General features: G+C 47.7%; 1 protein-coding gene across 2 annotated transcripts in view; it reads right to left on the reverse strand.

Annotated features, from left to right (window-relative positions):
• FIRRM (FIGNL1 interacting regulator of recombination and mitosis) overlaps positions 1–24,469 on the reverse strand; it is a 3,285,109-nt gene that overhangs the window by 2,183,606 nt on the left and 1,077,034 nt on the right. For both annotated transcript variants that reach the window (XM_086964357.1, XM_086964349.1), the window contains one exon: positions 21,572–21,652. In XM_086964357.1, the coding sequence (XP_086820483.1) occupies positions 21,572–21,652 (81 nt within the window). The remainder of the gene's footprint in view (positions 1–21,571; positions 21,653–24,469) is intronic.

Below are 24,469 nucleotides of genomic sequence, written 5' to 3' on the forward strand. Positions count from 1 at the left end.
ACTTGTGTGGTGTCCTTTCATTTGATATTACAGGATTGTGATTGGTAAAACAGCTTGCGACCTTTAGAGTTAAGCCTTTAAGGCTTCTTAGTCCATGCTACCATTAGGATAGCTTGTCTATAAGGTTGACTTACAACCAGACACCATAAGGGATTGTTTGGACTGATACAAGGTGGTTCCAGAATTGGAAACATCATATATCAGGCCAACTTCTCACACTGACTGACCCATAATTGATAAACAATTGGTCTGACCTACGAATATCTTTGGTCTTATCCAGATAAAATTTCAACACCCTCCTAACATCCAGGGAATGCAAAGACTTTTCCGCTGGAGATGAAGGATTCTGAAAAAACGTAGGCAAAGTTATGGTCTGGTGGAAATGAAAATCAGAAATAACCGTGGGAAGAAATTTAGGGTGAGTAGGCAGAACAACCTTAGAAGCATGAAATACAGTATAAGGTTCTTGGCAACACAACGCCTGGATTTCACTCACCCTGCGGGCCGATGTAATGGCCACGAGGAACGCCGCCTTCCAGTACAGGTGCTGCAACAAAGCCTTTTGTATAGGTTCAAAAGGCTCCTTCATCAATCTGGACAGCACCACATTCAATTCCCATGAAGGCGAAGGAAGCCCGACAGGAGGGAATACTTTCTTCAAGCCTTCCAAAAAATCTTTGATCACAGGGATCTGGAAGAAGGAAGTCTGTGAAGGGCATTTCCTGTAGGCAGTCAAAGCAGCGAGACGAATCTTAATAGAATGAACATTAAGGCCAGACTGCGCCAAGTACAGAAGGTAAGGAAGGATGACGTCTTCCTTGCATGTCGTAGGGTCATAGTTCTTGGACTTGCACCAGATGCAGAACCTCTTCCACTTGTAAGCATAGGAAGTCCGAGTGGAAGGTCGCTTAGCCTCCTTCAGTATGTCAATACAATCTTCTGGTAGATTAAAATGGCCATATTGCACTATCTCAGGAGCCATGCCGCCATACTCAAAGACTAGAGGTTTGGGTGCACCATCTGCCCCCCCGAACTTCGTGAGAAGGTCCGGCCTGCACGGCAGCCGAATGTGAAGAAGGAGACCGGTGAAGCAGGTCCGGGAACCACCACTGTCTGGGCCATTCCGGGGCAATCAGTACCATCCGCGCCCTGGACTGGGAAAGCTTGATGAACACCGCCGGAATCAGGGGAATGGGTGAAAAAGCGTACAGAAAGCTGTTCGACCAGTCGATCCATAGCGCATTCCCCAGCGTCCCCTGCTGGTAGTACCTGGAGGCGAAGTCTCGGCATTTGCTGTTTTCGGCGGTGCCGAACAGATCTACGTCTGGAGTCCCCCACCTTGCGAAGACCTCTCCTAGTACTTCGTCGTTTATGGCCCATTCGTGGTTTTCCTGAATTAGCCTGCTCAGTGTGTCCGCCTAAGCATTCTGCACACCTGGCAGATGGGTAGCCGTTATTGTCAGTCCTCTGGCCAGAAGCCATCGCCAGATCGTCTGCACCTCCTGCGACAGAGTGCGTGATCTCGAACCCCCTTGCTTGTTGAGGTAATACATCGTGGTCATATTGTCCGTCTGTACAAGCAACGAGTTGGTCTGGAAGGACGGATGAAAGGCCTTCAATGCCAAGTGAACAGCTCTGAGTTCCAGGAGGTTGATGTGATACGTGGACTCCTTCAGGGACCACGTTCCTTGAATCTGCAAGTCTCCGGAGTGCGCCCCCCAGCCGTGGAGAGAAGCATCCGTCACGATAGTCTGAGTGGGAATGTCCTTGTGGAAGGGAACCCCTCTGAGGAGATTCTCCGCTGAACACCACCACCTCAGAGACTGAAGAGCATGCAGAGACAGTCGTATCTTGTCGTCCCAAGACACTTTCCTCTGATCCCACTGATCCTCCAAGCACTCCTGCAACGGTCTCATGTGCAGTCGTGCGTGTGGCGTTAGGAAGATACAAGAGGCCATCGATCCCAGTAGAGAAGACACCGTCCTCACTGTTGTAGATGGAGTGGTCATAAGAGCCTGCCTTCCGAAGGAGTGCTAATAGTCGCTCCTCCGAAGGAGACACGCTTGCTGACAGCGTATTGATGGAGGCTCCCAAGTACTGAATGCACTGACCGGAGTCGGGACAGACTTGGACATGTTGATGTGCAACCCCAGCTTGTTCAAGAGAACGCTCGTCTTCTGGAAGTGTGCTTGAGCTTCCGAGAAGGAGGCCTTGATCAACCAATCGTCCAGGTACGGGTAGACAAACACCTTGTTCTTCCTCAGGTGCGCTGCTACCACTGCCATACACTTCGAGAATGTTCTGGGTGCAGACTTCAATCCGAATGGCAGTACCGTGTACTGATAATGGTTGGCGCTGACTTGGAATCGCAGGAACTTCCTGTGTTTGTGTGCAATGGGCACATGGAAGTACGCATCCTGTAGGTCTATTCCACATAGCCAGTCTCCCTGTTGGAACTCAGGATAAATCTGATTTAACGACAGCATGCAAAACTTCTCTCTGCGAATCCACTTGTTTGCCTGTCGCAAGTCCAGAATGGTCCGGAACTCGTTTTTGTCCTTCTTGCGAACCAGGAAGAACCGGGAGTACAGACCTCTTCCTCTTTGAGACAGAGGAACGTCTTCTATCGCCCTTTTCCTTAACAGGATATCGGCTTCCGCCTGGAGCTTGCGCAGCTGAAACTGCGAGCTGACCGGCGGGATTGATGGAGGCGGGCGGGTGAACCGAAGACTGTATCCATTGCAAACAATATTCAGCACCCACTTGTCCGGAGTAATTTTTCTCCACTCTGCCAGAAAAAATTGAACACTTCCCCCCACTGGAGCTGGTAACGGATGTAGGGGAAGTAACCGCTCAGGGATGAGACCCAGCCAGGCCTTTGTTCGCTGTAGAGGACTGCTGCGTCCCTCTACCCTTCTGGCGCTTTTGGAAGGGTCCACGAAACTGCTGCTGCTGTTGCTGCTGCTGTCCCAAAGTCTGCCCTCGTCCTCTTCCCTGTGCGCCGAACCGTCTCTGGAACGGGCGGTAGGCTTTCTTGTCTTTGGGCTTCTCCAAGCCCACAGCCGTCAGGGTCTCTGCCTCCGCCTTCATGCGGGCCATCTCATCATCGGCATGCTTGACGAACAGGGTTTTCCCCGAGAAGGGCAGATTGGCCACCCGCTGCTGGGCCTCCGGCTTGAGTGATGTGAGCCTGAGCCAAGCATGGCGCCGCTGGTTGATCCCATGACAGTATCCATGGGGGGCCAAAAGAGAGACATCCGCAGCCGCGCTGATGACTTGGTTTGAAACCAGCATCCCCTCCTTGAGTATCTCCTGGAAGTCCTCCCTCTTATCTCTTGGCAGGAGTTCCGTGAACTGTTGAAGGGATTCCCATAGGGCACGGTCATACCGCCCTAGCAACACCGCATCGCTGGATGCCTTCATGGCCGTGGATGCCGTCCCACAAGCCTTCCTACCAGCTGAGTCGATCCATCCACTCTCCTTATCTGGCGGTACGGTTGAAGACGGGGAGGTAGAATGTAACTTCCTGGCCGACGTCACTATCACAGCGTCCGGAACCGGGTCTATCCGCAGGAACGCTGGGTCCGAATCCGGGGCCCTGTACTTTTTCAGAAGTCGGGAGGGAGCGGCCTTCGCCACCGCTGGCGTGAGGAAAAGCTCCTCCGCAGGCTCTACCAACCCAGGTACTAGTGGCAGTAGAGGGCGAGACAAATGCTTCTCGTGAAGTGTTTCAAATATCACGGACGTCGTGGGTGTTGGAGCCGTCACTGTGATTCCCAATTTTGCCGCCCCCCTCAGGAGAACATCCTGGAACGTGCTGATGTCGTCCACCGGAGACACCCTTGTCCCTGGGGATTCCGACAAGGTCGGAGAATAGGTCCTGGTCCTGGACCTGGAGGAGTCCGTGCGGGACTTCGATCCACGCCTCCTATGCCGACGCCTTGACCTGGTGGAGGATCTATGCCGACTCCTCGATCTCCCCCTCCGTCCGGAGCGTGATCGTGGCCTCCTGGGTTTCAGTCGGTCCGCCGATTCCACCGGAGCGGGTGACTTTGGTTTGGCTGGGGCCCTCGGCTGAGGGGTCCCCTTGGGAGGAGTCAGAAGTCGGGGCAGCGAGACCGACCTCGGAGGCGGCTTGTCTGCTGACAGCTGAGGTCGAGGTATAGGTTGAGGAAGTGGTGGCGGAGGAGGAGGAGGAGTAGGGGCCCTCGGGGGGAGTCCCCTCCGTAATGGAGGCGGGGGTGTAACCGGCCTCTGTGACGGGGTATACACCATGGAGTACACCGAACCTGGTGATCCGCCTTCCTTTCCAGCCTGGGACGTTCGTTAACCTCCCATGGCGCCAGACCTCCTTCTACGTCTCTTCGGCGTCGAAGAACGGCGACCAAACGGCGAGCGCCGGCCCCTCGACAGCGACCGTCTCTCCCTCGACGGCGAATGCCTCCGCCTCGACGGCGACCTCCTGCGCCTCGACCGCGACCTCCTGCGCCTCGACGGCGATCTGCACCTCGACGACTATCTGCGCCTCGAAGAAGAGGATCCCCTCGACGACGATCTTCTCCTTTTCGCCGACGGCGAACGGCGGCGTCGCCTCGACGGCGAGTGCCTTTCGACTTCGATCACTCAACGATGACTCAGACGAGGACGACGACGACGGCGGTCTGTTCAGTTCCTTGGACGTTGAGGTTCCGTGACAATTGTAAGTGATGTTTTTGACTCGCACGAATATAGTAGAGTTTGGTATCTACGAACCGCAAATGACGAGTTTAGTAAGTGTGCGCAGTTTCGCTGTGCTAACTTAAACCGTTCGTTTGCTACGTGGGTTTTTCATCTGTACCCACGGGTTCCATCTTAGATACGGCATCCATTTTGTCTCTTGCCCTCAAGTAGCCAGCGAACGGACGTTGTCCGCTTCGTGACCTGGGACTCCCAAGATATTTGCGGAAGACACATGTCCTTTGTAAGTGTCTTTATGATGAGGGGGATGATACTGTAAGGCAGATGGCCCCGCTCGAGGCTCATCTCGCCGTGTCGGTTATTGTCTTAGCCGTGCATCACATTAGGCACGTCCCTTTGATGCCTGTAGCTCGTGTTTCTCGATATCTCCCCTTTTACACCCTTTCCAATCTCCCCACTGTTTTCCATCTTCCTCTACACCTGTCCCTGTTCCTATTTCGATCTGTTTTACTGCTGATTGGAATGTACTAATGGTGGGAGATGGGTTTTTACAGTTGGGAACCGCCGAATGTTTCCGCACTTATGCTCCGGACCTGATGAGTATCAAAGTGACCAAAGCGACCCCTCTCGGGGATAATTATGGGAACCGGGCTGTAAACCTTTGTCTGCTATGCAAACTTATGGAAAAATCGTGTATAAAAGGAGCGATCCACAGAACCAATTTGAAGCAGTCTCCCTGAACTACACTCGTTATACTTCCGTGATCTCTGTGTTTCCCTGCAGCAAATAAACCTTGAATCTTTGACGTCGAAGGAAGTGTCCCGTGTCTCTGTCATTCGTACGCCGGAGCAGGTTACCCACGAAGGTTTCAGGTGTTGTCCCCTGGCACCGCTGGGTCTTAAAGAACCCAGTCCTTCAGTTGGCGCCCAATGTGGGGCTGCATCAGTGGTACCGGTCCAAGCCCGACGATCGTGAGGAACTTCGTGTGAAATCTCCGAGGGAAGGTGCACTCCGCTTCATCGATCCTGTTGTCGAAATAAGTGGCCCGAAGACTTTTCCCGCGAAGATTCCCGCCTCCTGACGGCTGCGACGGACTGCTGCCCTGACTGTAGACCTGTTTTGGCGCCTGGCGTAGACCTTGGTAGAGCGAGACGATTGACGGGCCTTCCTGGTGACGCCATTGATCTTTGATTTAAGTATTTGTGGGTCGCTCCCAGAGTTCTTGGTTGTGGTTGCTTAGTGGTTGCATGGTTCCATTGCATTTGTAGTTCTTGGTACTTTGTTGTGTTATTTGACGACTGCAGCCGCCAAAAACCGAGGGTTTTTGTTCTTTTGCTGGGACTTGGTAAATCCCGTAACCCTTGAAGTTTGTGAAACTCGGCTAGTGTGCAATATGCCTGGTCGCAGTACTTTGTTTAGTTGTTTCAGACGTTGTGGTGCGGATTCCCGACTGGAGGACTCGTGTCCGATACCTCCGGTTGGAACTCCGACTTATGAACTGTACAGTAAACATGGGCTAGGCCCGATTACTTTTAATGATTATTGGATTCGCTATACTAAGAAGGACGGTGTCCTTAGTTGGCCACCTCATGGTAGCTTTGAGACCCCGATCTTAGATAACCTAGAGGCTAAATTGTTCGAGAAAAAGTCAAGGCAGGCCATGTTTGATGCCTTTCGGTTGTGGCGTAAAGAAGCCCGACAGAAAGAAATCAGACAGATTAAACGAAATCAGAGAGATGGTGTTGCTACCATTGTTAAGAAAGCAGAGCAATTTCAGCGTGATAAGGAGGTTAAGGAAAAGGAAGTGTTTGATAGATTACAGCGTATGACTATAGATAAATGCTATCCTGCTTTGCCTACTGAGTCGGAAAAGAAGGAAGACGCAGTTGAGGATCCCTTAATGTCTTATCTTATGAAGTCCTCACCTCCGTACGTGCAGGGTACCGCAGTTCCTGTGGCTCCCCCTGTACCTATTCCTGTACCTGCTCCCCAACCTGCATCCGTTCTTCCGATGGTTCCCGCTCCCTTGCCTGTTGCTATTCCTACTGCTCCTCCGCTTCCACATACTCCTGCTCCCGCTACTGCTCCTGCTCTATTAACTCCTGCTGTTGCTTCTGTCTCTACTCCTTCGCTTGTTAGTCCTGTGTCCTATGCTTCTCCCTCTACTCGTAGCCGTACTTCTCCTCTTGCGGCTAGCTTCTTTCATTCTCTCGGACCTGTCCTTGGGTCCGCTGGTTCAGATGGTCCTCAGAGACGTAGTCAGCTTCCAGGTAACAGGGAACGTGCTTCGCTCTATAATATGGCGATGGGTTGGATGACGCATCCCCTTAGAAATCCACCACGTATTGTACTCGATACGTTTTGTCAATTCAATATACCAACACAAAGATTCGTGTTCGAAGAAATGTGTAAGGTTCTTCGTGATCAGATATCGGCCGATGCACCTGACGAGGTGCTGACCGCTTTTGTCTGATTTGCAGCTTCAGTTCTCGACTGGACTGATAGTGGATACCAACGTTCGACGTGCGGTTGAACGGTTGCTATCTTTCCGTCCCACTCCTATACCTCAAGCCTTGTTTGTTGAAGATATTGAAAGACAGCCAGATGAGTCTGGTCAGTTCCCCATGCGAGAAGTTCCACCAGTGTGGATGCCAGGCGACGCTAATGCTCAACCTCCGATCTTGCCACATTTCCAGAGAGTATGGATACATCTCCCATGGAAACGATCAGAAGTGTTGCAGGTGAAACAATCCTTGCCTGACCCTCGCAAAAATCCTGCGGGGTATTACAAAGAATTATCGCAGCTCGTAGACGCTACGATAATGAATCTTGCCGATATCGACATGCTGTTTGGCAATATTGTACCGCAACCGGTATGGGCTAAGATTCGGCAGGAAAATCATCCGAATGAATTAGGCGGTGATTGGGCTGCCCTTGTAGCGGCGGATGGTTTGCAAACTGGTGGTGCTAAACCCGAGCAGTTGATTGCTGCTCTTCCTCAAAGAATAATAACGCTCATGAAAACTCTTATGCCAGCTATGAGGGTGAATTGGGACAAATTGTCAGCTTGCAAACAGAAAAAGGACGAGAGTGTCTCTGATTTCTTTACGAGATTTGAGGAGGCATTCATCGACCATAGTGGTCAGGATATGGGTACTGAGGGTGGTCAGCGGTTGTTCGTAGACAAATTTGTTTCAAACTTATTGCCCGATTTGAGCAATAAATTGAAAAATTCGGAAAGTGCGTGGGCCGTTTCTACCTCGGCTCAGATACTGGCCACAGCACAATATTATGAGAATAGAGAGAAAGAAGAGAACGACCGTGCTGATAAAAAGACGAAAGAACTCAAAACTAAAGTGTTGTTACAGCAGGCCTATCCTCCGCGTTCGAATCAGAATGCTTCGCAACAAAATAGATCGCAGCCGCAATCGAACCGATCACAAACTCGTAATGACTCCTCTTCCCAAAGATCTTCATTGGGGTACAATCAATGTGCCTATTGTAGACAGGAGGGTCATATCAAATTCAATTGTCCTGTTCTAAACGACCGTAATAGTGGTAATTCATCTAGAGGAGGTCGTGGTGGTTCACAGCAAACGTCACGTGGTAGAGGTCGTGGTGCTCAGAATGACCGTTCAGATAACTCATCAAATTCCGATAATTGTTTTGATCAACGTGGATCATCGCAAGGACGATCTGCGCAGTACAATGTAGACGATTATTACGTCGATCAGGGAACTGACGACAGTAATTATTAGGACAGCCATAGACAAGGAGAGGGAGTGGTATCAGTTCCGGTTGATCAGAGAGGGCCTTACGTCGCAGTTGCTACATCGGGCGTCGTTGAGCCTTTTCTGTTGGACACTGGTGCAGCGAAAAGTTCCATAAAGCATTTGAAACTCCCTGGCGCACCTTTGTCTGGCTTAATAAATGTTTCTGTTGGATTCTCTGGCGCCCCCGTTAGCAATCCAGTTTCGCGCCCTTTGCCCCTTACAATTGGGCCTCGCGAGCTAGAAGCTCCGTTGATTTTGACCACGGGCTGTGGTGAAAATCTTTTGGGTTTGGATTTGCTTAAACGTTTGTATGCAACTTTGTATTGTTCCCCTGTGGGTGTAAAGCTTACGTTGGGAGAGAGGGTTGTCTCTCCTATGTACTTGTCTCTCGATAAGCTTCCACCGGAATTGAGTTCACTTCCTGCATCTTTGTGGGCAACAGGTCCCAATGATGTGGGCCTGCTTGACATCTCCCCTTATGTTGTTCAGTTGAAATCTAATGTGCGGTTGCCACGTATTCCCCAGTATCGTATCTCTCTTGATGGTGAACGAGCATTGTTAGCGATCATCTATGATTTGATCGAGAAAGACGTTATTGAGGAAACACGGGGAAACGTGTGCAACAGCCCTGTACTGCCCATTCTAAAACGTACTGATCCTTCGAAACCACCTGTTTATCGTTTTGTTATCGATTTACGGGAGGTGAATAAAATTGTGATTCCTCAGTTCCCCGTTGTGCCCGACATCACGGCACTACTGACTCTGATTCCAGCTTCTGCATCTTGGTTTTCGGTGATTGATTTGAAGAATGCGTTCTTCAGCATTCCCATTGCAGAAGAGAGCAGAGACCTTTTCGGTTTCTCTCTTGGTGGACGCAGCTTCCGGTTCAAACGCGCTCCTCAGGGCTACTGTGAAAGTCCATCGATTTACAGTCAAGCCTTGAAGGGTCAACTGGATGCGTTTAGGTTGCCGGCTGGTGCGGCCTTAATCCAATATGTCGACGATTTATTGGTAGCTGCAGATACTCAGGACATTTGCAAAACTGCTACGGTATCACTGCTGCAACATCTCTGCGAGTTAAATCACAAGGTGTCACCTTCTAAACTCCAATATTGTTGTCAAGAAGTAACCTATCTAGGTCACTTATTGTCAAAGGAGGGAAGACGGTTGACCCCAGAGAGAATTGCAGCAATTGCGCGAATGGCTGTGCCAACAACCCAAAGAGATGTGCGTGCCTTTCTAGGCATCACGTCGTATTGCAGGCAATGGATTCCAAATTTTTCATTGCTAGCGAAACCATTGGTGGCTCTTACGTGCAAGGATGTTTCAACTCCTTTACCATGGACGGAAGAATGTCAGAAAAGTTTTTCTGAACTATGTGATTCATTGTGTTCGGCTCCTGTGTTAGGTACCCCTGACTATAGCAAGCTGTTCACATTATATGTTCACGAGAGGGAAGGTTGTGCTTTGAGTGTCTTAACGCAACCTTTTGGTGGTAAGCAACGTCCATGTGCATATTTTTCCTCGACCTTGGACCCGGTAGCTAGAGCATTGCCGAGTTGTTTGAGAGCAACAGCGGCAGCTGCGGTGTCCATCCGACAATCAGCAGGATTGGTCATGGATAATATGCTTACGGTGATGGTTCCGCATGCAGTCGACACTCTTTTAAATCGTACGAAAACCCAGCACTTGACGAGTGCGAGATTGTCTGGGTACGAGCTGACGCTGCTGGCAAGCCATATTCAGATAAAACGTTGCAATGTTCTGAATCCGGCGACTTTGTTACCAATTAGTTCAGAGTCAGATGAAATAACAGAACACGACTGTTATTTGAGAACGGAAGAGGAAACAAAAGGTCGAGTGGACCTTAAAAACACTCCTTTGGAAGACCCAGATGGAACGCTGTATGTGGATGGTTCATGTTTTAAATTACCGAATGGCGATGTGACTACTGCATATGCTGTTGTAACGTTGAATACTGTTGTTGAGACTGCAAGATTAAATCAGAATTCTGCCCAAGCTGCAGAATTGATCGCTCTCACTAGAGCGTGTGTGTTAGCGAAAGGGAAACGTGTGAATGTGTTTACCGACAGCCAATATGCTTTTGGCGTCGCACATAGCTTTGGACGGTTGTGGAGAGAGAGAGGTTTTCTGACATCGCATGGTACGAAGATTCAGCATGGCCAGCTTGTGAATGATCTTTTGGATGCACTTACGTTGCCTAAGCAATTGGCGATTGTTAAATGTAGTGCGCATCGTAAGGTGACGGATGATGTTGGTCGTGGTAATGCGTTTGCGGATGAGACTGCTAAGGAGACTGCCCGGAACCTTAGTACTCGAATGTATGTGACGAGTTCGGTTAGGTGGCCTACAGAATCGAGCATGTGTGAGGACACTATCGAGAGTGTGAAAGCAATTCAGAATGAGGCCACCGAGACTGAAAAGGCGAAGTGGAAAGAAAGTACGGGAAAGTTGGATGCGAATGGTTGTTGGATTGACTTATCGGATCAGAAAAGATGGATGTTGCCTGATGCGTATGTGCTGGCTGTTGTGACAATGGCACATGGGTTAGCACATATTAGCGCGAAAGGTATCTGTAAGTTGTTGTCTCCTGTGTGGAAGAATGATGGTATCACGAAGTGTGCTGAACGCTTGGTTAAGAATTGTATGGTATGTATGTTGTACAATCCTGGTCAGGGAACCCCAACTCCTCCTGGTAGTTTTGCTCCCCCTTCATGTCCCTTTGAGGTGATCCAATTAGACTTCATCCATATGGAGCGATGCAATAACCTGAAATACGTTTTAGTTGTGGTTTGCGCATTCTCCCGATGGATTGAAGCCTACCCTCTTAAGGATAACACTGCTTTGTCAACTGCGAAAATCCTACTGAAGGAATACTTTCCTCGGTACGGAATGCCTAGAGTTGTGTGGTCCGATAACGGAAGTGAGTTTGTGGGGAGTGTGATGAAGAGTGTGTGTAAGGGCCTTGGAATTAATCAGAAATTCCATAGCGCCAATCATCCCCAGTCAGCTGGTTTGGTTGAAGGGTATAACGGCACCCTTAAATTAAAGTTAGCAAAGATTCAGGCTACGACTGGTCTTTCGTGGCCTGACGCTTTACCCTTAGCATTATTGTCAACGAGGGCAACTGTACACTCCCGAGTAGGGCTCAGTCCCTATGAAATAGTGTTCGGTCGTCCTGCAAATGTTTGGGGGGTCCCTAGACCGGGTGTGTTCTGTGATCTTGAGTATCCAATGTTGATCGATTATCTTCATGACTTGACTGCTAAACTGAGGTTAATTCACCAACAGGTTTACGAAGCATTGCCGACGCAGACGGAGGGTCCAGGCCACCAGCTCCAGCCCGGAGATTGGGTGGTGACGCGCAATTTTTCGCGCAAGAAGAATTTGGAGCCAAGATTCACTGGACCCTACCAGGTCCTCCTTGCCACGAGAACTGCTGTTCGTCTAGAGGGGCGGAAAAACTGGGTGCATGCCACCCATACCAAAAAGGTCCCTATTCCGTTGCCGGCAGACTCGTGGGTGAGGAGAGGCATTGCATCAACTGAAACCGAAGGATTGCCGGCGTTTGTACCTTTCAGCGACGCACAACCTGTCGGAGAATCCTCAGTGCAGCAGAAAGACACTGTTAAACATTTGTCATCAAAAGACTCAAGACCAGAACATTCAACTGATCAACAGAACGCTGTCTCTTCAACGGATCCTTTGTTTGACGAACAGACACGTCCTGGGAAAACCCGATACTTTTTGCGATCCAGCACTAAAGACTAATAAAAGATCCTGTTCTGTCCTTTGACAATTGCATTATCCCGTTTTCCACGATCAGTTTGAACACTCGTATCATTGTAATTATTTTTGTATATATATATATTGAGTTTCGTTCCTCATATTTTTGCTTCCACAGCTGAGAGACACTTTGCATACACGTAATTGTGAATAAAGGCCGTAGGGCCGCGCGTGTACTTCCTTCTGGTTAGTAGGTCTTGACACTAGGTTAAAGACCGTCGGTTCCTGGGAACTCCTAGGGATTGACTACTGCTACACAGAACGAAGTGCGTCAAGAAACGTTGCGGACGGTCGTAGGGGATGGCATTTTCGAAGCTGATGGACTTGGAAGGAGCTCAGGCGAAAAGGTTCAAGTTGCAACAACTTAGTCGTACCAAATGTTTTATGTTCCAAATATTTGTATTGCTTTTGACTGTTTCTGCATTATTGGCGGGTGGGGTGTATTACACGATGTCTTACTTCTTACCTTCTGCCATACCTACTCCTAACCCTGACCCTAAACTCACCTCCACTGCTTCTCCTCATTCTTTTCATATCTTACCTGAACACGAGCAGGCTAGACGTGCAGAATTCCGCAATAATTCCTTTATTCAGCTCCTTCATCCGCATCAGTTAGTGGTTAACACTACTAATTGCTGGGTGTGTGGGTTGATGCCACACACTACGGATAAGGGAATTCCATATCTGTTGTTACCGTATAGTTCCCAAGGGTCTGCTCGAGCATTTCAAACAATGTTTCGAAGCGCACTAGGCTTCCACCCCATTCGAGAACCACGCTCCCCCTACTCTGGTCCTAGCTCGTATCAAAAACCTTTGTCTATAGCGATTGAAGACTTAGATAGCGATATCTATGATCCCTCGCTTATTCCAGAAGAAGAGGTACAAGCCTACAGGGTCCTGAGTAGAGGCGAGTATAGTGTGTTCACTAGTGAAAAAAAACTTAAAAGCTCGCCTCCGATATGGGTCGTACCCCACATTGGTAATTTTTGTCTAATAGGTCGTGGCCGAAGATCGAAAGCCCGACTTGGAGAGAGTGCTTGCACTGAAAATTACATTCTGCCGATGGTCTCGTCCCCTGTGTTTCTGGCTGCCAAGGGTACATACTTTATCTGTCATGATCGTGCGTATGCATGGTTGCCCTCTGACTTCATGGGCTCATGTTTTATCGCAAACTTGTTGCCTCCGACGTTCACTGTAAATGCAGATTATCACAAGACTAGAGTTGTGAGAGGCGTAATTAGCGAAGAGGATACTGCCGGTCAAGAGGCAGGAGACTTTTTCAAGGGTTTCCTCCCGTTTTGGGGACCTATGGTTAATAGTAGGAACCTGAGACAGTTGACTCGAGTGGTAGAATCGACAGCTAATATTACTGCCAGTGCCCTTGGTAATATCACCACAGAACTTCAGGCGGATAGACTTATGACGTTACAAAACCGTATGGTTTTAGACGTAATCTTAGCAGATCGTGGTGGGGTATGTAAGGTGATCCATTCGAGCTGCTGTATTTTCATTCCTGATAACGCTCCGACTGTTTATCAAGCCATCTCGAAGCTGCATAAGATCTCCGAATCCATACACGTGGATGTAGGGGATTGGACGCTACTTGGGTGGTTTTGGGGCCTGATGTCGACTTGGGGTTGGAAGATTCTGATGATCATCGGAGTCGTTGTGGCATTCCTGTTCACGTGTTGCCTTTGTGTGCAGTGCGGTCCTGCCTTATGTGGCCTCTGTGCTACAACGTGTATGAGACAGCCGCCTGTTACCAATGGAACTTGTTTGGACAGAGCTATGCTACAGCAACATCTGAATGGTCTGATGAATATCGAGTATGATTCCGACTAGTGCTTGCCTACATGAGGGCAAAAGGAGCGTCTGAGGTTCCGTGACAATTGTAAGTGATGTATTTGACTCGCACGAATATAGTCGAGTTTGGTATCTACGAACCGCAAATGACGAGTTTAGTAAGTGTGCGCAGTTTCGCTGTGCTAACTTAAACCGTTCGTTTGCTACGTGGGTTTTTCATCTGTACCCACGGGTTCCATCTTAGATACGGCATCCATTTTGTCTCTTGCCCTCAAGTAGCCAGCGAACGGACGTTGTCCGCTTCGTGACCTGGGACTCCCAAGATATTTGCGGAAGACACATGTCCTTTGTAAGTGTCTTTATGATGAGGGGGATGATACTGTAAGGCAGATGGCCCCGCTCGAGGCTCATCTCGCCGTGTCGGTTATTGTCTTAGCCGTGCATCACATTAGGCACGTCCCTTTGATGCCTGTAGCTCGTGTTTCTCGATACCTCCCCTTTTACACCCTTTCCAATCTCCCCACTGTTTTCCATCTTCCTCTACACCTGTCCCTGTTCCTATTTCGATCTGTTTTACTGCTGATTGGAATGTACTAATGGTGGGAAGATGGGTTTTTACAGTTGGGAACCACCAAATGTTTCCGCACTTATGCTCCGGACCTGATGAGTATCAAAGTGACCAAAGCGACCCCTCTCGGGGATAATTATGGGAACCGGGCTGTAAACCTTTGTCTGCTATGCAAACTTATGGAAAAATCGTGTATAAAAGGAGCGATCCACAGAACCAATTTGAAGCAGTCTCCCTGAACTACACTCGTTGTACTTCCGTGATCTCTGTGTTTCCCTGCAGCAAATAAACCTTGAATCTTTAACGTCGAAGGAAGTGTCCCGTGTCTCTGTCATTCGTACGCCGGAGCAGGTTACCCACGAAGGTTTCAGGTGTTGTCCCCTGGCACCGCCGGGTCTTAAAGAACCCAGTCCTTCAACGTCGAGCGTCGACGTCGCCTCGACCCAGAGCCCAGGGGAGACGGGGAACAGACTGTAGTCATCCCCCTCGACGCCGTAGTCGGTGCAATCGACCCAGACGGAGAATGGGGACGCTTGCTGGTCTTCCTGTCCCTGGGGAGCCCCCCAGCGGCCTCAGCACGGCCAGAGGAAGCCCCTCCAGACCCACCTTGCGCCTTCAGCCTTCTTTCCTCAAGGCCCTGAAGCCTGATCTGCTTTCTGTCCTTCAGGGTCCAGCCAGAGAAGCCCTGACAAATCACACATTCTTCTGGGAAATGGGAAGAGGGAAGACAGAGGATACACACCTCATGGGGATCCGATTTGGCCTTCTTCCTGGAGCACTCTGGACATTTGTCGAATAATGCAGGCATTATTGACAATTAAAGAGTGCACCAAAGGATAAAAGGAAGAAAGGCAGCAAAGTAATTTAGAAAAGCACTCAAAAAACTTGAACAAAAGTGAAAAATCCCCAATAAACCCTTGAAAAGGGAGAGCTCAATGCTCCAGGGTCCTGCTGGCAGGAGCCGGAAAAAAGAACTGAAAGTAAAAGGGACCTGCAGTGCATTCTGGGATACTGTGAAGTTCTGGAAAGTTCTCTTAAAGGCACAGTATCCTGTTCTGAGCCACATAATGGCAGCCTATGGGGCTTGTCTGTCCAGGTCTTCCTCTCTATCATTCCAGAGGGGGTTTTGCTGTTAAGGCAAGGGAAATCTGGATAGGCTTTGCTGTTTGTGAATTTTTGGTGGAATGTTTTGTTGAAGTACTGGACAGTGTAGCCTGGTTTTATAGACTGCATTATCTGTCTTTAATTCTCTCTTAAGTGTCTGTGCAGTTCTGCATTTTTAGACACTTGAAGAGATTATTTTTGATTGCTCCGGGGTCCACGCACATGGGCGGGACTATTCACTAGATTATGACTATACACAGAGATCCCCTACTACAGAACTCCAAGCTACTATCTCATTCTATTTCGAAACTAACGACCTGCCGGAAACACCTCTTCCTGTCTTATGGGATACATTCAAAGCTACGATTCGTGGCGCCCTTACATCCTCCGCCATTGCCAGGTCGCGGGAGGCCAGGCTGTACGAGACTAAACTCATGCGCAAAATTAAGACACTTGAGAAATTAGATCAGGAGCGCCCTTTGGCGATCCTCAAGAGGCGCTTAGCTGTCCTGAGAGGCCAGCTTTGTGCGCATATAACAAACAAGGCCGAACACGCTCTACTTGAGTTGCAACAGCTCTACTATGACGGTGTGAACAGGGTAGGTACTGTCCTAGCATGTCGCTTGAGAACATGGGCGGTTAAAGCTCACATTGCGAAATTAAAGTTGGGAGACGGATCATGGGCCACCACAGAATCGGCTAAACTTCAAACGTTCCACGACTATTATGCGTCTCTCTATTCTAGTGATCCGCCCGCACCTGACCTAATATCGGCCACCCTTGACGCTTGCGATTGGGATCCCCTGAGTATCATTCCAAGCACTTAGAAGAACCTATCACTGTCAGGTTCCTCACGCTCCTCAGGATCAGGTAGATGCTATAAGGGTTCCGCTTCCAGATCGTTCTGAACTCAGAATGAAAGACACTGAGTTCTAGTCAGATCAGGAAGGGGATAAAGGACGGGAGGGGACTGCAGGGACAAAGGGTCTGAAATACACAAGCAGACACCATTAACACACTCCATACAAGTCTAATTCCTACTCTCATTTAGGTCTCACTAAACCATATATACCTTCAATGCAGTCCTTTAAACATGGTAAACAAAATAAGTTCTATTTCAAACCCTTCATCAGTTAGAGGAACTATCCAGCCTCTTCAAATGTCAGATACTCCAATTCACTTCAAGAATTCGCAAGCAGTCACGTAGTTAATTCACTACAATTATCCTATGTTATTTTCGTGCTCCTCCTCACTGTGTAATCACACGTTGTCCCAAACAAAATAGGGAAATAATACCAAGCCCTATAAGCGCTCCTCCTCACGGGGGTATCAACACGCTGTTCCAATCAGATCAATGTTGTGCTCTAAAAAACTATGAACGCGCGGCCTTCCTCTGTCCGGAGTACTCCGCGAATCCCCCATCCTTGGGACTGGATCTTAAGGAACTGTCTGTTGCTTCACGGACGCTCCCTGTTCCGATTGCAGTGCAAAGCCAACCTAATGCTGTTTACTCGTAAGAAAAGCAGAGTCCCAACTCTTCTCACCCTACCTTAATCGTAGTTCAAAACTCCAGAGTTCCCGCTCCTGCTTGGGGGGAATCCTCGCCCCAAACCATGGTCTTCTGACACGCCGTCTCTCGGCGTCTTCGTCCCACTGCTTGCAAACTCCCGGAAGCGTTCGAGAATACAAAATTACGCACGCGCGGAAGAACGCGTCAGTTCTTTTCCACGCTGAGCCTTCTGGGACTTGAAGTCTCTACATTTCGGCAGGCGCTTCTTCTCAATTCCTGACAACCACTCTAGAAGAATTAACTAGTGATCTAAAAGAACTTCCTCTAGGCAAAACACCAGGCCCTGAGCGGCTCCCGGTCTCGTTCTATCGCACATTCCTTGTCACAACTGCAACCATATCTCTTACGCCTCTTTAACTCCTTCACGGATTCAGTCGGGCCATCCCCGGACATGGCGATGGCAGAAATTGCCCTCATCCCGAAACCTGGAAAAGATCCCACACTATGCTCTTCCTTCTGCCCCATTGCCCTGTTTAACACAGATCTCAAATTATACACCAAAATCCTTGCCAAGCGACTTAGCCCACACTTCCCCAATATCATTGAACCAGACCAGGTGGGGTTTATCCAACAACGCCAGGGGGCGGACAATGTGTGCCAAGTGGCGCACCTTGTTGGCAAAGCTTGGCACTGGAGGGAACCGGCCTGTCTGCTCTCGCTGGATGCTGAAAAAGCGTTTGATCGGGTGGACTGGGTATTTCTACGGGCCGTTCGGCAGAAAAAGGGTTTGGGTCCACAGATGATAGCGCGCATTATGGTTCCTTACATCTCGCCGCTTGCCAGAGTACGGGTAAACGGTCAACTTACGCAGTCTATGTCCATCCGCAGAGGTACTAGGCAGGGCTGCCCCCGTCACCTCTATTGTTCGCCCTTATAGTGGAGGCACTCGCCATTATGATACGCCTGTTCCCTGATATTCGTGGTATTGCTCTCGGGGGCATCGAACATAAGATTGCCCTCTTTGCTGACAATCTACTTCTCACTTTATCTGATCTATTGCATTTGCTTCCAGCTGTACATATCCTGCTCCAGACTTTCGAGCAAGCCTCAGGGCTTAAAATCAATCACACGAAATCATGGGCCCTTAATCTCACGATCCCGGCCAAGGAGACTGCGACCCTGCAGGCCCTCGTCCCCTACCAGTGGGCGACCAGCTCTGTAAGATATCTTGGTCTCAGTCATCACCGACCAGCGAGCATGGAAAGATTTGCTGCTTTCTTAGTTAGGCCGCCTCAACACAGTAAAAATGTTTATCTTACCGAAGATTCTTTACCTATTTCAATCGTTGCCGACGCCCATCCCAGAACACCAAATTCTGGGGTTACAACGTGAATTGACCGCATTCATATGGGGCGGTAAGAGACCGCGATTCTCTAGTAAAATTTTAATGCTCCCGCGAGACAAGGGTAGGCTTGCCTGCCCTAACCTGTTAGAATACTATTGGGCGTCCCATCTTCGCTTTATTCTGTAATGGGGAGCGCGGGGAGTGAGAAAGTGTGGTTACACATGGATCGGGCAGCCATCTGTCGCCCTCTTTGGGACCACGCTTGGTTACCTCCTGAGGCGCGCCATCATAGCGCCTACATGGCAGTTCATACTCCCATTGCTCGCAACCCGCAGTTTCCCCCGCGTGTCGCCCACCCTATTTTGCAAACTGGACAGACAAGGATTGTAGAATGATACGCAACTTATTTATGGGGGAAGACCACAAAACCTTTGCTCAATGCAAGCAAGAATTTCGTCTAACAGAGAAGGATAGATTTCCATATTTTCAGTTCTGTCACTGGCTACAGGGCTCCTCTTTAGCGCAGGTGGCCACGCGACCTTTCACACCGTTCGAGCGGCTGGCACGTACCTTGGGCACCTTTAAGGAGCTAATATCTTGCATATACCAAGTTCTCCAGCACTCAAAGCGTTCGGACCCTCACCCATATCAGCAGTGGTGGCAGTCACTTTCTGATGCCGACATTGCCCCTTCTCAGTGGATGCGTCTCTGGCCCAATATTCCCAAAACTTTCCATAGCATCCCCCAGCAAGAATCTGAAAACAAGGTAATGACCCAATGGTACTATACTTCCACTCGACTTCAAAAAATGTTCCTTAATGAGTCCCCCCTATGTTGGCGCTGCACTTAAGCACTGAGGGATTTTATACACATTTGGTGGATGTGCCCTCTCCTGACTGCCTACTGGAAAGAAGTCCTCAGCCATATTAAACAGGTGTTTGGATACCCACTGTCTGAAGATCCGCTCACAATCATTCTAGGCCTTAGTCCGGTGAACCTGCAAGCTATGGCCCGCCGTGATTGGCATCTCAGTCTCCATATGCTGGGTGCTGCAAAACAGACGGTTGATCTCTACTGGAAGAAATAAGAAACACCTTCCATAAACGTGTGGTTCATCCGCTTATGGCACACAGTGGCGATGGAGTTGCTCATAGCGCGCCTCCACCTTAGGGACATCAAATTCACGAAACTGTGTAAACCGTTGGAAGATTGGACGATAATTTGGAGTGACTGGAAAACGTTAGCACCAAGACTCCGAGCACTCCAGCTTTTTGACGATGCGGTCCACCCCATTGACCCAGAGGGCTTTTGGAACCCCACTGACTGACTGCACACCGCCCTCATACACTCTCCACGACTTAAGCACTCTGTCTCCCGACGCTTAGACCATTGTTGCCGTCCTTAGCCCTGTTCCACATGCTGCCAGAGATGGTATCTGGCATAGACGGAGCTGCACTCTCCAGTAATGCGACATGTCTCGGAATTGATAGTAGGGCATCATCCCATCCCCCCATCGCATCAACCCACCTTCCCCCTCTATCCTCTTCCTTTCCTCCCCCCTCCCTAGTGGTTGGTTGGTTCTTTTTTCTTTGATTCATGATGTATAGCTAATCGGTACAACAATGTCATTGTAACGCAGTTAAGGCAAGCTTAATAGGGAAGGAGACCTAAAACGCTGACACAAGGCCTTGTGTCTTAGAGACTTCGCCCCTGTCACTAGACAATTGGAACTCTAAGATACCAGTATTAGAGATTTTTGCGTTTGACACTGCCCTTTGCTAACAATATAATTGACTGCAATACGTAATGGTGTTCTGCATGCCATTTTAGGCCTTCTGTGCTAGCATTGCCTGAGACCATGTATGAGCCATAGAGTTTCGATTTAACTCCCTCAGTATTGCCTTGAAACATCTGCATAGTAATGTACTGAGTGCTGTGTTACGTTTTTCTATAAAAGCTAATAAAAATGTCTTGAAACATAAAAGGGAGAATGGATTCTGAGGGGGTGACTTGTGACTGAAACACCTTCCAAGGCATTAATCTTGACTGCTGTCCAGGACCTCAGCCGTCCTCCTCACCACCATAGCAAAGGAGGACGCCTCCTCTATAGCCATGAAAGGAGGCAAGGCCACACCAGTGTCTGATGAGATGTCCAGACCAGTGATATCCGCCATTTCGTCATACCAGTTATCATCGACTTCCTCAAGGGGGTAGTAGCCATAAGGATCTTCAGATTCTCCACAACTACAACTGTCCTTCTTTTAAGTAGCTGAAACATGGGAGTTTTGTAGTCATCCTCTTTGTGCACATAACATACTTTCATAGTGTTGAAACTATCAAATTCTGCTAGTCAAGAAAAGTTACTTACTTGTAATCTTAGTTGTCCATCACAGGATTCTGTCTGAATTCCTAAATATCAGACTATGTCTGTACCTAGACACACATGTTAAAAATGAAAACATGCCTATAGAAAGGAACAGTTGCATTCTTTATTTATGTTTTTAAAATATAATTCAATTATCCTTATTAGTCAAACCAAAGTACATTTAACTTCACTTGTTTTAGGAGGAAAAACCATGGAACGGTGTTGCAAACATACTACACTTGAGGGAAAACCTAACTCTTCCATACGAAGCTTCTGTATCACATAATGCACAAAATTGACTCTAGCAGTGGGATGCTTTGCATCTGCTTCGAAAACTGATATGTTTCTACAAATTAAAGATCTCCAAACCAACAAGAAACATTATATTCCTGGTAACATATGAAGCATGTGAACTTGAAAATGAGTTAAGGCTGAAAAATAATTTTTAAAATCAATAAAAACAGTAAAAAAAAAGATAAACTAATACAACATTGAGGGAAAAATATACTTCCTTGGTGAAATTATATTGCAATCACCTAATACTATGTTGATTGGGCACAGTCAAACACATGATGCTGGTGGTGTTAACTATTCAGAACACACCAGAGACTAGACTCACCTTAGAGTAATGCACAAGCAAATTAGCAAATAACCTGCATAGTTTAGCTGTTTTCTGGAACAACCGTTGATCCGTGATTTCCTAAAATACAATATCACAAGAAAAAAATCATGAATAGCTAAAGCTACAGCCCATTATTTTAAAAATGTGCTGGTTTAGGAAAATAGAACTTCTGCATGCTATTTCCTAACTATACGTCCCTGTAACGTTTGTTTTTTTAAAGAAACATTCTAAGGATTTTAAACTTTAGTTCGTAACTCAAACGTCCCTGTAACCTTTGTTATTTTTAAGTGAATTTATATGTTTTTTAACTAGTAGTTGTGTTTGCAGAGTGGTGGGGAAGGGGGGATTGGGGGGGGGCCTCTGACCAGCTCTTAGGAATACAGCTGCATGGGACCTACTGCAGGTAACAGGAGGGTTTCTTGGCCCTTAAGGTTCCTCAGCATCCAAGAGGACTTTATCCTGCAACCAGGAGTGCACCAGGAGACAGGTTAGCAGAGTAGTCGAGAAAGGGGACGTGGCCTCCGAAGACCCCTCAGCAATCCCACTGTGAAGGGCTTACTGGAAGTTACAAAAGGAGTAGTTGGCCCCCAAGAGCCAAGTGGACTTCATCCTCCAACCAGCAGTGCTTTTAAAGAGAGGGAGCAGCTGAACATTCAGTTCCCTCTCTGTGAAAGCAATTTGGCTCAGCTTCCAGCAAGCAAGAGTATATTTAAGGTGCTCGCTTGCTGGAAGGGCGGGAGCTGTAAAACTCCCACAAAGCCATAGCATAGCAGGAGGTGAACCTGGGGGCGGCGCTCCCCAGGGCCATCTATGACATGGCCCCTCCTCCTTTCTTGGATTTTGTCCTGGGGTGGTGGTGTGGTCCTCAGGGCTGCGGGGGTGGGGCAGGGGAGGTCTGCGCGGCCTACCCGCATTGCTTTCAAATGCTGGTCAAAGACTAGTAATGTAAACATTTCATTCGATAGTACTGTCCCATATGTACCCTTCATAATTGAGCCCTGAATGGGCAATGATCCAGCTTAGTGTTACAGTGTGGCAGAATTAAGTTCATATCACTAGTCGCTATCAAAAATTATTTTCTTAATAGATTAGAGAGTCCTCAAATAATTCAGACAATCAATACATTAGTGCAATTCACTTACCAAACATGGTTTTCTGTATATTTTCCATGAAATGTTTACATTACTAGCGAGTCTTCTACCATGTGGAACTATTAAGGTTAGAGGGTCCATTCCCTGCAAAGCTGTTGTTTGTATATTACTTGGTTTATTATCACTGTTTATTTTATTCATTATTGCACTTTTTGCACCTTCAAAGATGGCCGCTACAGATTTTAGCTGTTGTCACCTCTTTGATGTTTAGCATTTGATTTCGGAATGTTTTGATCACATGCACCTATGAGGTTGTACTTAAGTCCGAATCGGACTTTGTGTCACTGACATTGAGAAAGGCGTTCCACGCCGAAATGAGTCTGTCAGTGCAAGGGGGGAACGCGCAATAAAGAATCTTGCTGTAACTGATCCGTGACGTGAGTGCGTCTCTGCTGTGTCTATTCATACTGATTGATATATATATATATATAGTGAAAATACCTTTGATGAGATTACATTTGACTCCCAAAAATCACAGTAAACCCCCCCCCCCCATACAAAATGGCACATTTAATATATAGGAGGGTGTCACATTAGATGAAGACCTATTGGCATTGTTACGGTTACTGTTAGACCACGCATCACATTCTAACCCATCACTAACATCAGTAACCATATTTCAACTGCAATCATTATGATTATTAAAGCATCGTTTTGATTGGTAAATCCCTGCAATCTTTTATAAAAATCCATGACAGCAATACATTTACATCTAGTTTGGTACTTCGATGGAGGTTCACATAGGAAGTGGAAAAATACAAATATAAACATGCATTTACAGTCATAGTTACGACAATATAAAAGGAATCATCTTAAAAAGTAGCAACGTGCAAAGTGCAAGTTCGGCATATAAAACGTATGTGATTTGAATTTGATGCATGAATACAGCCCAATTTAAAACAGAACATTTAAAAGCGTGAATACTAACATACATAAACGCAAACATAACTGCAACAAACACTGACAAAACTAGGGACTAATACAGATTTAAGAAGCATTTTAAAAAGTTAAAACATTTTGTGCACATCATCTCATGGGGGAGGGCAAATAAACATTCACGAGCCTCAACTGCTGATTGTCCATTATATTTAAAAAGATCGGTCTGAGAATGTGACGAGGTGCAGAGTGCAATAAAGGGCACACAAAAATAAGACCACACGATTTAAATCTTGCAAATAGAGCAAAATTCTAAAAGTCTCTCTTCCTTGGCTACTACGCCTTCCCATAGTCCTGCGATCACGCTCACGCTCAGTGGGAGTACATTTAACCTTCAAAGTAAAATAAGTCTGCATACTTCATGAGGAAGATTCCAGATTAGGTAGTGCTCAGGCTTTTTCCATATACAACTTTCTTGAACAAACATATTTCTCCCGTGCTGCATACAAAGCAAAATATGTTTACTTTGTACAAGGATTTTTCCAAAAAGCTTTTTAAATGGAATTTTGGCAGTAGAAGATCCTCAATCTGAACAATCTCAAACATTTCATTAGCTTTTATAAAAGAAGAACAAAATCACTTTTCTCTCTCTGGAGGTCACTAATGTTGTGACTTAATGCGGCTCTAACTAACCCCTTTTCACTTCTGAGCAGGCAGACAAACAAGCTCCAAGCTGCTGCCACAGCGAGCGCAACAGTGGAAGATAGCCCAAGTCGAAGAACATAAGGGGAAACCAGAGAATTAATTTGAGAAATCTATTCGCCCACTCGATATGGAGAATCAGATTTGATCAGAGAGAGCTAATTTT

This window comes from Lissotriton vulgaris, chromosome 1_1 (assembly GCF_964263255.1).
Source record: "Lissotriton vulgaris chromosome 1_1, aLisVul1.2, whole genome shotgun sequence".
In the NCBI taxonomy this organism is placed as follows: Eukaryota; Metazoa; Chordata; class Amphibia; order Caudata; family Salamandridae; genus Lissotriton; species Lissotriton vulgaris.